Source organism: Mycteria americana, chromosome 5 (assembly GCF_035582795.1).
Source record: "Mycteria americana isolate JAX WOST 10 ecotype Jacksonville Zoo and Gardens chromosome 5, USCA_MyAme_1.0, whole genome shotgun sequence".
NCBI classification, from domain to species: Eukaryota; Metazoa; Chordata; class Aves; order Ciconiiformes; family Ciconiidae; genus Mycteria; species Mycteria americana.
The window spans coordinates 25041763-25053984 of record NC_134369.1 but is presented as its reverse complement, the minus strand read 5'-3'; the positions used below and the strand labels follow the sequence as shown (position 1 = coordinate 25053984).

The 12222-nt window shown below is 43.3% G+C and overlaps 1 protein-coding gene across 5 annotated transcripts in view; it reads right to left on the bottom strand.

Annotated features, from left to right (window-relative positions):
• PRR5L (proline rich 5 like) overlaps window positions 1-12222 on the bottom strand; it is a 49893-nt gene that overhangs the window by 18422 nt on the left and 19249 nt on the right. For all 5 annotated transcript variants that reach the window (XM_075502504.1, XM_075502503.1, XM_075502501.1 and 2 more), the window contains one exon: window positions 1750-1807. In XM_075502504.1, the coding sequence (XP_075358619.1) occupies window positions 1750-1807 (58 nt within the window). The remainder of the gene's footprint in view (window positions 1-1749; window positions 1808-12222) is intronic.

The window sequence follows — 12222 nt, the reverse complement described above, 5'->3', positions numbered from 1 at the left end:
CCATTACCAGAAACTGCCAACTGTAAGTGAAAAAGACAACAGGAAACAGACTAATTGAAAGTTTAAATTTTTCCTTCCTCTGCCTCCTCCCCAGGACTGCAACACTTTCATGTGTGGAGCCAGAATGAAATGTCACAGATCGCTTCTTCTGAAGGGGAAGGGGGAATGGTTTGTTTCTTCAGGAAATCATAAATCCTACAGGCATTGAATGAGATTCTGACAGACTGTATAAAGAAAAATCATGTTAAAATAAGAGGCTGTGATTTGAAAAACAGACACAGTAAAACATGGCCATGCCTTGCAGCAGGAACATTATTCCATCTCTGAGTACTGGGACAGTAGAAATTTTCCAGGAAGACAGAGCTAACTGAGAAGTGTGTACAAGAAGTTCTTCTTGCTGTGACCATAAGACCTGCAACAAACCTACACATTATGAAAGAAAGGTGCCCATGAGTCATGTCCTGCAGAGATGCCAGCCTGCATGGGCAAAGTGGCTCCAGTGTCACTTCAAACTAGGGACAAAAAAATTAGACATAGGAAGAGGCTTTTGTGTCTGCCTGGGAAACTTCATCTTACCCAAACTACTTGAGCAACTGCAAAGTACTCCCAGGCAGCTCTCAGCTTATTACAGACTCGAACTCAATTTTCATAATACTAAAACAGGTACTGGAATAGTTTTATATGAATACAGAAAACAAAGCCTATGATAAGCTGCACAGCACTCTTTCTGAAGAGCTGGCAGCGGCAGGGCAGGTACCCATATTCAGGAAAATGCATGAGTCTGCCTTCTTTCCTCCCTTACAGGACCAATGCCAAAGAAGCACACACCAAGCAGGAGGCTGGCAACTGCACAGCTCCTTCAGGGTTTGAGTCCTACAGCCTGCTGTCCAGGTGGAGAAGTCACTTGGTGAAGAACAGTGCAGATGAATCCAGCAGCAACAATGACGCAAGATTGTAAGTGTCTATTGGCATTTAATGACCCAGATACAGCACGTTGGTGATTAGCAAGGGGTCTTCCCTACAGGCTACAAAACTGGGTCAAATCAAATAGCAGCCTAGTTTTGAATGAAGACATGTGCTCTAGACAGCTTGCTCTGCTTGAGCAAACTGTTAATAAACGTGACTAACTCCCCACACATCCAACACAGAGTCACTGCGCCACGCTGGCCTTTGTCCACAGGCTCTGCGGTAGCAAGCGTCTGCACAGAACTTCATGAGTGATCAACTTCTTTCCTGAAAAATTTCATTCCCACCCAAGTGACTGTTTTTTCTTTAAATTTACACAAAGCCTGTTAGTTCAGCTCTCAAAAGCATGACACAAAAATGTAAATTTTCTTTAAATTTACACAAAGCAAGTTAGTTCAGCTCTCAAAATCGTGCTTACATCGAGCTGCAAATCACATTGAAAACAAAAGGCAGAAGACAGCTCTCAGCAGTTCTGCAACAGGATCCATGTCCAGCCCAGAACTGCTTTGAGCCCAGGTTCAACTGCCACACAAGACCCATGTTCCTGCTCTCGCGATGAAGATGTGGCTGGTGGGAGTGTTGTAGCTATGTGGCTATTCAAACAGCCCTCCATCCCTTAAGCCTCACAAAGGGCTGCAGTTGCAACCTGGCTCCCAAGAGGTCATGTGACATCCTAAGACAGTACCAGAAAGGGCTGTATGCTTTCCAGACATGCAAATCATCTTGCCTGACCAAACATCAAACCACAACTCCCTTCCAAAATGGGTTCCTTACTATACTTGCCTTCACACAGCTTAACCTTCTCCTCTATAAACAGCAAGCCTTTCGTAAGGAGCTGGTTCTGCCAAGAGAGAAGAGAGACATGCATTTGCCTTTTCTGAGATTTAAAATAAACATAGAAGAATAATTTTTTTTCAAATTTTATCCACTTTGCATGTAATTATCTAAAGATTAGTCATATCATAGTACTTTCTCCCAGCACTACCACCAGACCTGGTCTCACGGTGAGTGCTGTATATTCATTAACCCCTTCTTGTTCAGCCAGACATGAGAACACAACAGACACAGCAGATAGTTGAAACACTTGCCATAAGTGGGAAGGAAGGACCTGTCCTGGGTCACAGGGAGGGAGTCAAGAAAAAAATGGTTCTTAACATAAGAGTGCGGCCACATAAGCTATACCTCAGCCATATGATGGAGGTGATCAAAGGACCAAATGCTACCAAAACATCCCACTCTTCTTCCTTTGCACTAGCTCAGTGCTTGCCTGACTGCACAGTAAGCCAGTTCAGCTCCCTAACCCTTACTTCTCTATTCCCACCTATTCTCTTTCTGTGAGGCTATTTTTTTGCTATATTGAGCAGTTGGATCATCTCAGTATGCAGTCTCAAGCTGCAGAAGAAGTGGCAGGAGCTAGTCTTTCTAGATAAACTTAACTATCATGGACCAGACAGATTAAGATATTGATGTGCCTGTTTGCAGTTCAGGACATCTAAATATCTGATAAGCTTTCTGTTCTCATTTCCCCAAACATAAGAATGGTGCAAAAACACCACCTACCTTTCTGTTCTCCCAACAGCACTAGGAGAATTAGTTATTCTGAAAAGCTTTGAGAATCTCAGGAAAAGGAGCTGCTATCACCACATAACATGCTATTACTGCATCCTAAAAGGTTCAGTCGTACCACAGAGATCATATTGATAGAGAATGCACCCTTCTGTCCCTCTGAAGGGATCCAATATCAGGGTAGCGCACAATATTCAGAGACCCCTCTCTCTCTCTCACGTTCATCCTCCAGCTTTTGTTTTTAACAGGTAACCAGGTCAAAGTTGCACTTTTCAACCTTCCATCAGCAGAGGAGCAAGGCATATCTTTTTTCACTGCCAATGGACACTGCCGTTACACCACTGCCTGGACACCACCATGGCCTCCTGATGAGCTGCCGTACCGCACACCTGCCTTTGTGCTGCTGCTCTGGATGACAGACCTGCCTCCTGTAATCATATACCAGGCTGGCTCATTCATAACAAACACAACCACGTAACAGTGTAAGCCACCCCAAGCAAAGAGAGCAGCATACCTCTGCATCCTCCCTACAACAAGAAGCAATACTAAACTGGGGTACTGTTGAAGGGAATAAAAAGAAGGAAACATTGCTCTGTGACATTCTCCACTTGTACTTCGCTTTCCAGAATAAAAGAAAAACTTGCCACTTGAGAGTCCTACTTGTTAGCATCAGACATCATTGAAATGTTTAGAAAAGGAAGGGCTCTTGCTTAAATAGTATCTAATCAAACAGATTCCAGAAGTCTTTTGCAAGTAGGTTGAGGCTGAGGGACTGAAGAGACCGCCATACATCCTATCAGTAAGGAAGCATCTCTGGATGCATTGTCCTGATGGAGAATTTATATTCAAAAAGCTGTCAGGTAGGAAAATACTGAAATTAATAAAATCAGGGGCTGAATTCAAGAAACTCCTTTTGCTTTGGAATCTCACCTCATGCAAGGCAAGCTCTGAAACCCTTTGGGGCTGGGTGCCACTGCAATACCAGAGAGAAATTTTTCCATTGACATCTTTGTCAAGATTTCAGCAAAAAGGACCTAGAAGAAAGAACAAGCCATACAAGCTCACCAGTCACCTCACGTGCTATGGGTGGTAGGGGTAACTTCCATGAAAAGTTTCATCTGAAGTCAAGACAAGACTGTATGGACACTGTCTTCTTCATGGTGTGAAAGAAGTGTGGTGTTATACAACAGAGAGGAAATGGGTACCTTTCCTTGGCTGTTGTCCCATCTCATGGCTACTTCATCCACATTAAAACATTAACTCATGTTTTGCTGCAATGGCTTACTTGTCTTAAATGAGCCAAATGTAAGTACTTTTGAGACACCACTTTAAAAAAGAAAACCTGGATCCCCTAATGTGTATCCAGAGTTCAGTCATGACACAAGGAGGAATGGTCATCCATCATCAAGCTAAGCTCTGTTAGTAGCAATAACAGTTAAATATTGCCTAGTGCATATGACAGAAAAATAACTGTAATTATTGTCATGCTTGTAATTAAGGTAATCTGGCCCTGCTAGCAGGTGGCTTTTTTTCAGAATTCAAACCCAAAAATATTTACTATGGTCTTATTCCCAAAATAATGTAGAATTTAGGTTCCATTTAAATTAGTTACACAACAAAACCAGACCATTTAAGGAGCAAGACATGGGATGAAACTGTATTATTTGAACCGCCCATCCAAGTCACAAGACTTTGACCTTTACTAGCTCTAGCAGAGCGCAAAAGCAATCCTATCCATGCAGTACAGTCAAGCTATAAACAAATTTCAATACTGTACTATTAACCAATCCTAGGAATTCCAGCACAGGAATCAGAGCTGACTTGAACAGTCCTGTTTGTCAGAGGCGCATGCTAAAATTGCTATTCTGCACACAGGTAACCATGTGGAGACAGGAACCCAAAGCACTTTTGCATATGACCTTCTGAACCTGCTCACAAACTGTACAAATGACTCATTAACTGCAGTTGAAAAGCTGTGGATGTCAACAGGTAAAAAGCAGAGATCTCTGGCAATACTGCAGACAGCAAAGCAGCTGCTTCTAGGCCTCACGTAGTGCACGGCTATCAGTTTAGGAGGGTACGCTTTGGTCTTTGCTGACTCCTTCCACGACACTGGTGCCCACCCGTGTTAGTAGGAGTGGAGGGACCTCCAGGAGGACATGCACTGCCGAGGGCCTGGCAGCTCACACCACCTGCATGACCTGTGGTATCTCACCCTGCTTACAACAGCTTACTCGGTTTTAGCCAAAAAAGCCATACATTTATGCTGAAAAAAGTCCACTTTCTGCAATTTTTTGGACTCTGGAATTCCCCCCAGTGAAATAATTTAATTTTTTTCCTGCAGAAGCCTATTTTCTGATTTCTGATTATCGTCACCAGCATGACGAAGGGCTGCCAAAGGAAGCTGCAGGGAGCAAAGGGAACTTGTCAGTGAGAAATTTTTAATGCCTGGAGGGCTTTGTCTAGGCCTCACTCCTCAGTTAGGGTGACTGTTAGGGTTGAGAGAAAGCCAGAGTTCCCAGCAGAGCGCAGGAGGAACAGGGCTGCCAAAGGATGCAAAGAGAATGTGCCTGGGAGACACTTTTCACCTGGGCAATAACAACAGCAATTAGCAAGTTGGATAAATATGTTCACACGATGAAAAAAAATTGCAACATTTCCAAACATTGTTATCAACCAGTGGAAGGTGACTATTTTGCAAAGATTCTCTAGCAGAAATATAGGCTTTGGAGGGAAATATTAAGTTGTTGGGATCTCCATTCAAATTTTAGATTTGTTCAGCAGAAATAAATGACTACAGGCTCTGGACAACAACAACAAAAAAGACTTTCCAGGAAAAACCAAACAATATGAAAAAGGAGGGAGGAAGAAATCTGGAATGGAAAAAATTATGAGGGGGGAAAAAAGTGAAACCCACTTACGTACACTGTAAATGTTTTTCTGCCTGAACAATAAGATAATGTTTGGAGTTATATTGCACTTTAATCCTTCCAAATGCTTTCAGTTTATTAATCAAGTACTTCAATTCTTTATTTTTCAAGCTCAAGGTAATTACCTCATATATTGCAGGGAAAATTTACAGCTGGTCTTTAATACTGTGTCATTTTAAACTACTATACAATAAAAAAGTATATACACCTATATATATATGAGGGTGTCACACTTATTTTCTTGTGTTTCTCTCAAGAAATATGAATTCCTTCTCTATCTCTATCTGAAACATTAGGTTTCAATTTACTTACACTTCCTGAGCACTGTAAATGCTACTTTGCTTTTTTTCCAGCTACTTTACTTATGAATTAGTATTATTGATGTTTCCTACTTTCAGAGATTTTTTTTGTATTTTACAGCTATGTCAGCAAACAAAATACGCATTTGTACACTTTTATGGGCAGCACAGTTCTATCTATTAAAAATAGATATATTAATCATTACCCTGTAGTAAAGAATTTATAATGCTCTTATGAATGCATTATCAGTAATTCCATGTGCTAAGTAGATTGCATCATCCCATTCTTAAGGTTTCTAAAAAAAAAAGCTTAGCTCCATACAGGTACTGCAGATGTTTCAATTATTCTCTCAAATTTTCCCTTTTCCTGTGGAAGAGAGAGACTTTTAAAAAAAGAAAAAAAACACCACCACACTTCATTTCCCTTCTCCCCATCTTAAAAATATCCAGAAATTTTATTTATCTGTCTTTTCTGCTAAAGTCACAGGCTTAGAAATTGATTCAATCCAAACGTTACCCCCTCAGATCAAGCCAGACAGGTAAATTTTCATTTAAAAAATACCTACAGAGTTTCCTGACAAATCAATACAATCTAATAAATGCAACCGCAGCGGAGATCTGTATCAGACCTTGTCTAGATTACTGTCTTTTAGGCAGTCTCATTTTACTGCTTTATCCCTGGTTACCAGAGGCAACACAGAGGCACAGAGGTAAGAGGAAAAATAAATATTTTATTTGCAAGCAAGACCAGATAAAGACTCACACCAAAGTGAGCTTGAAGGGCACATTTATTTGAAAAAGTTTAGCTGCCACCTTCTGTCTCTTTGCAATTACAGCTGAACTGGGCACTTGGGGAGGCAGTTATTCCCTCCCCTCCCCAAATCAGCTTTCCCTGGATCCCCAGGGTGAAGTCCCAGCTGTTGGGACACCACAGGCTGCTATACGCTCACTGCAGGTGCTGCAAACCTGCCCTTACTCTCACTATGGTGAAGCATGCACTGCAGAGAAACAAAGCCCCGAGTTACCCCCCCACATGTACATGCAGTTGAGAAATTTGGCGAGAGATGTTTTGCAGCAGATAGAAGTGAGCTTGTGAAATCTTGCAGGTTGAAACCCCCCTACCTTTCTCAGTGCAGAAAACCACAATAGCTGTTTCAGGTATACCACTAAGAAGTGCAGCTAAGAAAAAGCCTTTAAGTAAGTTTTCAAATGCCCTGAGTTTTGGAAGACAGGATTCAAAGCTCCAGAAAAATAACTTTTCATTTTTTCCTCAGCAAAGACCATCCCGCAATGTGTGTGTGCTCGCTACTCTTACAAAGTAAGCTACGCTGAAATAATTGGGAATTAAAAAAAAAATCTGAAGGCAGTCACATGCCATGCTGTAAAACGTAGACACTTTCTGGGTAATTCCTTCATTTTCCTGACACAGATATTTTCCCCTTCCCTGTTAGGGAAATTGAGGCAAGTTTCTCCATCCATACCCAGGGGGGCAATTCCAGTTCCCCCAGCACAATGACTGAAGGTGGAAGCTGTCCCAGGTGCAACCACTGGGGCTCCTCTCTCAAACCAGCAGTACTAGCAGTGACGGGCACCTTCTCCCTCCCTCCACCTTGTCAGGAGCTGGTCATCCCCAATGGGGGCCATGGAGGCTCTTCCTGGGTGGGCTCCCGCTATGCTCCAGGCACAATGGTAACCATCTGACTTTGCCAGGGGCAAATTAGATGTTGCCTGTTGGGAGCACTCTGCCAGCAGCCTGGTCACAGTGATGGCCTCCGGGCAGAACCAACAGGAAGGTTTTCGGGCCAATAGCCCTGCCACTAGCATGGCTTGCTCTGCTGTGGGTGGTACACTCAAGCAGAAGGGTAGCAAAAAGCAGGTAAGTAGTTTTGGCAGCAGCTCCACAGAAGACATCAAGGAGGCTCAAGCCATCACAGGTGACTTCACATCTTGTCTGAAAGCTGTGTCTCTGCAGTGTAGCAAGGCACAAAGGAATTCCCCTGCTAATAAAAAAATATTACTATTTCCCAATAAGCCACTACTCTTGGGGGGAAAAAAGTTTAGATGAACACCCACTTAATTACAGACAAATTTTGTTTTCCTTTCATGTCTCCAAGCCAAACATGGCCAGTATGCTTTTAAAAAGCCACATTAAAATTAACAAATTAATACTAGTTCATCAAACAGAAACAAGAGTTTGGAACAGGAGTAACTGATCCAGAGCAAACTCAAAATAATTGACCCCATTTTGCTGGGTGAAAAGTATCAGTTTTTCTTCTACACATTACAGCATTTCTTAAATGCAGCCCCCTCTTCTAGCCAACTGAGGCTTTGTGTTCTAGTGTTAAACCACACTTTTACAGGCTCTACAAGCGCATAGCCACTGTTTCTTGGATAATCTTATGTTAATTTGAGAAAAAAAGCATCACCCAAACTTACTTGGCAAGTATTTTCTACAAAGTTATTGCCAGTTGCACACAAACACCTACCTACCTCTTGGCAGTGTTTTACAAGATGCAAATCTGTGTGAGCTGCAGCATCTCATACCTGGAGCATCCCCCCTGTCCTTTTTTTTTTCTCTAGAAAGAGGGGAAATAGTGACAGAAGCAGAGAGATAATTTCAATCCTACATAGAGAACAAATTGCAAGATAAATATGAAATAACATCCTAAAATGACTCTTCTAGAGACAGCTTTGTTCAAAACAGATAAAAAAGAAAGCCCACTTAAAGAGAGAAACTGAGGCAGGGAGAGTAAGGAGGAGAGCAGACCAGGCAGACCGAGTAGGCAGCACTGCTACAATCTAGACCACAACGCGCCGGCTAGGCAGCAGCTATGGGAAAATCCCATGGCTGGGCCCCCCGGCTCTGCACTGGCGAGTCACTGCTCCAGGCGGGAGCCCTGCTTAGCCAGGCCATGGCACACCGTCCCATGCTATGCTTTGAGTGGTAGCAGCCAGGCACCATTTCAAGTGAATCACGCATGTCTATGGAGCCGATGAGCGCAGGGCCTGAAAGCAGGTGTCCCTGCTGCCATTGCCACCCAGGACTAGGTCCTCTTCTCAGCTCACAGTAATGGGGCTGAGCTGCCAGGTGACCTCATCCATGATAACAAAGCTGTGCAGTTGCTATGGAGTCTCTGGAGCTACTCCATGAAAGCTCAGTCCTAGAAAGTGCCAGATGAAACAGAAATAATTAGCAGACCTGCATAAAGAAGGGTTCCCAGCCAGCGAGGAGAGAAATACAATAATAAAGACCAGCTTGACCCAAAAGAGTATTGCAGACATACGTCTGAGCTCTGCAAATCACACAAGTGTGAATTCTCTCCCCTTGTGCAGTGGCCGAGCTGCTGCAGCCCCTGGCAGCAGGCGTGAGACAGCACTTGGCCAGAGAAGAGCTAGCCACTGCCTTTATCCAGCAATAACCATCACTCCAATAACTTACACAACTATTTCCTTGCCTTGCTGCAAATCAAATGAAAGTAGAAACCTGGCGCTAAGGAAAGAAATGTCACACTCCGACAGGTTTTTCTCTTTGACTAAGTAGGAGAAAGGGACACACAGCATTTTCAGCTGTTAGCATAGCTTTACGAAGCAGCCTTTCAAAGGAGAGCAAGCAGCATGAGAGATGCTGGATAGGCTGAAGTCCCAGAAAGACATGCAGCAGTGACTTAAGCAAAAGCTTTACAGTGCCACAGTAGAGGGAGGAGTGCATTTTTCCCCCTCCCATGGCAGCTGCTTTGCACAGTCGGCTAGCCTACAGCGAGATGGACTCTGACCACAGGAAGGCTCACCAGTCCCACTTCTGACTGCTCTAAAGGGAGAGGACAAAATCAATTTTGGCTTGGATCTGGGCTTGCCTCGTCGCTGCTGCTGCTTACTTTTGCAGCTACCCATTATCATCTTGCTATTTTGACTTTGTTCGACACCCCAGCAACATGGGTACTCACATGTTGTGGTCTCTATGGTTTTGCATACAAACAGAAAGCCGGGCCTAATTCTGAGTCATGACTTGCCGCCTCCCGTGGCTCTCCACTGCAGCAGGCTGGAAATTATGTAACAGCTTCGCTTCTGGTTTTAAGACATCAAAGCTCTCATTGGATTAAATGAGGAAATACAGTCCCCTCACCATCCCTCACCTACCAGCTCTGCTAGTACAAGGCAATGAATGTCAGGCTGGAGAGGCACCAACCCTGGGCATCTGACTTTCTGCATTTGCAGCCCATGTGTGCTGGGAGACGTTACAGTGCCTGGGAAAGGATCGGGTCTCTCCGCCTTGGGAGGAGACAGTTTGGAGTTAATATGCATAAATCAGGCAGTTCTGCTAAAGTGGTTAGCGGTGAAATAGCTAGCATTTCCATTTTCCCCCATGAGTTTGAAGATTGACAAGCCCGCAGAGAGTGAAAAGAAACAGTTCATCCTTTCCAAAAGTTTTGTTTCAGGCTGTTTGCAGAATCAGGAAGATAAAGCATCAATTTACCAACACTCACTAGTTTTATATTTCAAAAATTTTCTCCACAACCACAAGGGTCAGACAGCATGAAAATGAAGGGAGCTTATCTGAAAAATCTTACAGCTGCTCCAGAGAAGTCCCAATCGCCAATAGGCCCTGTTCCTCCAAATCCCAGCCTCTTACCTTCCGTGGTCATAGGATTTCTCCCGTTGCGGTTCAGCTGACCACCAGAGAATTAATGCAGCAGTGAGAACAGATGGTGCCCTGCTGGGTTACTGAGCAGAGGGGTGGGTACAAAGTGCCCCTTTTCAGCAGCAGGAAACTATCGGATCAGTTCATGGGCAAAGTCAGTACTGGAAAACCTGGAGCGTGAAGCATTGCTTTAAGGCAGATCTGCAGCAAATATTATGAGTCCCAACTATCTGGCATTTGCACTCAGACTCCGATCCAAGGAGATGGCTTGTATATATAAACAGGGTTGCTAAAAGAGCAGATTTATAAACACAAATCTCCTTCAGAATGAAACATCTGAGTTCTCACCAAAACAGGAATTACATTTCTCTTTCAAATACAAAACAGACTCAGTAACTCTGGTATGATGATAGCTTGGTAGCAGAGAAAGACTGCCTAAACACCATCCATTTCCCAAACATTCCTTTAGCAACTTCAGGAGCTAAAAACTGGTAATTTGCATGAGTGTTGGTGAAAAGGACTTGTGAGTAATCAAGTCAAGTTGATCACAAAGGTAGATTTGTCTCACTATAAAAGGTCTGCTCCATTTTAGTCTTAAATATTCAGTGGTTAGAAAAATTGTGCACGTGTGTGTGTATAAAATATACTAAATGTAAGAGCCAGAACTCTTAAAACAATGGCAAATGTAATTTTAAAAATTATCTTAGTGTCTCCTGTTACAAGTGCTGTGGGATAAGAAATGGAAAATATTTAAGTCAATTTATCGCATCTAAATTTTAGATGATCCAGTTAGTTGCTCTAATTGCTGCTAGGATATTTAAAACTGCTGGTTACACATGAGAGCAGACGCTTCAGCATCCATTTCAATCTAAGAGAACAGTAAACTTGGTTCTTGGGATAGCTTTTCAGTGGGCTTTAACAGAGGAGGAGGAAGTCGCCTCCAAAAGATGCACTTCCATTCCACTCCCCATCCTGGTGACCCACTCCCATCACCTCCCCCATGTCAGAGGTGATGAGCACAAGTCAAAGGAAGTAGTTGAAAACTTTATTTTATCTTTCAAGTTTATTTTTCAGCCAAATCAGCAGCCTGATTCAACTCTGCTCATTTTAGTGGCAGCAGTATTGCCATAAATCAGCTGGCATCAGCAGTGAAACTGAACCCACAGACAACTGAAATAACATTGTCAGCCCTTCTTTGTCACATGAATAGTCTTTCCCTATTCCACGGCCTGAGGACTTTGAGTAAAGACATTCAGGAGGGAGTAGTAACTTTCATCACTGCCACGCGCTGCCAGTCTAGAATCAGAATTAAGTCTGCATCTTAGCCCACAGCGGGGAAAAAAGTTAATTTCCTATAATAGCCTTTATCTCACAGTTTGTCTCATGGCTTGCCAGCACCAAGAGTTTTACTTCAGGCTAAGTCTGATGGATGCCAAGTTACTCCTTTTAACATTGAGCAAAAAAAATCACAGAAATTAAATTGGAGTCCAAGTGGCTTCAGTGGGAGAACAGCAGCTGCAGGTGAACTAGTACCTATACGCCGAGGTATTTGCACAAGTGTGAACAGCAAGACTGACAGAAAAACAAACTCAGAGGTGAGTGCAGCCAAGCCCTTGCACCGCATGCTCTCCGTGGCAATGGCCACCACTCTCTCAGCAGTAGTGCAGCGCTGAGTACCTACATTGTGATTGTGGCCTGTGGCTGAAGTAGTACAACCTTGCCATTAGGGTGAAAGAGCATGGTCTTTGCTCCTGCTTTTGCAGAAAACAGTGCTGGTGATCAGATCCTTCTCCTAGGACAAGAGCAGATGCCCTCAGCTTGC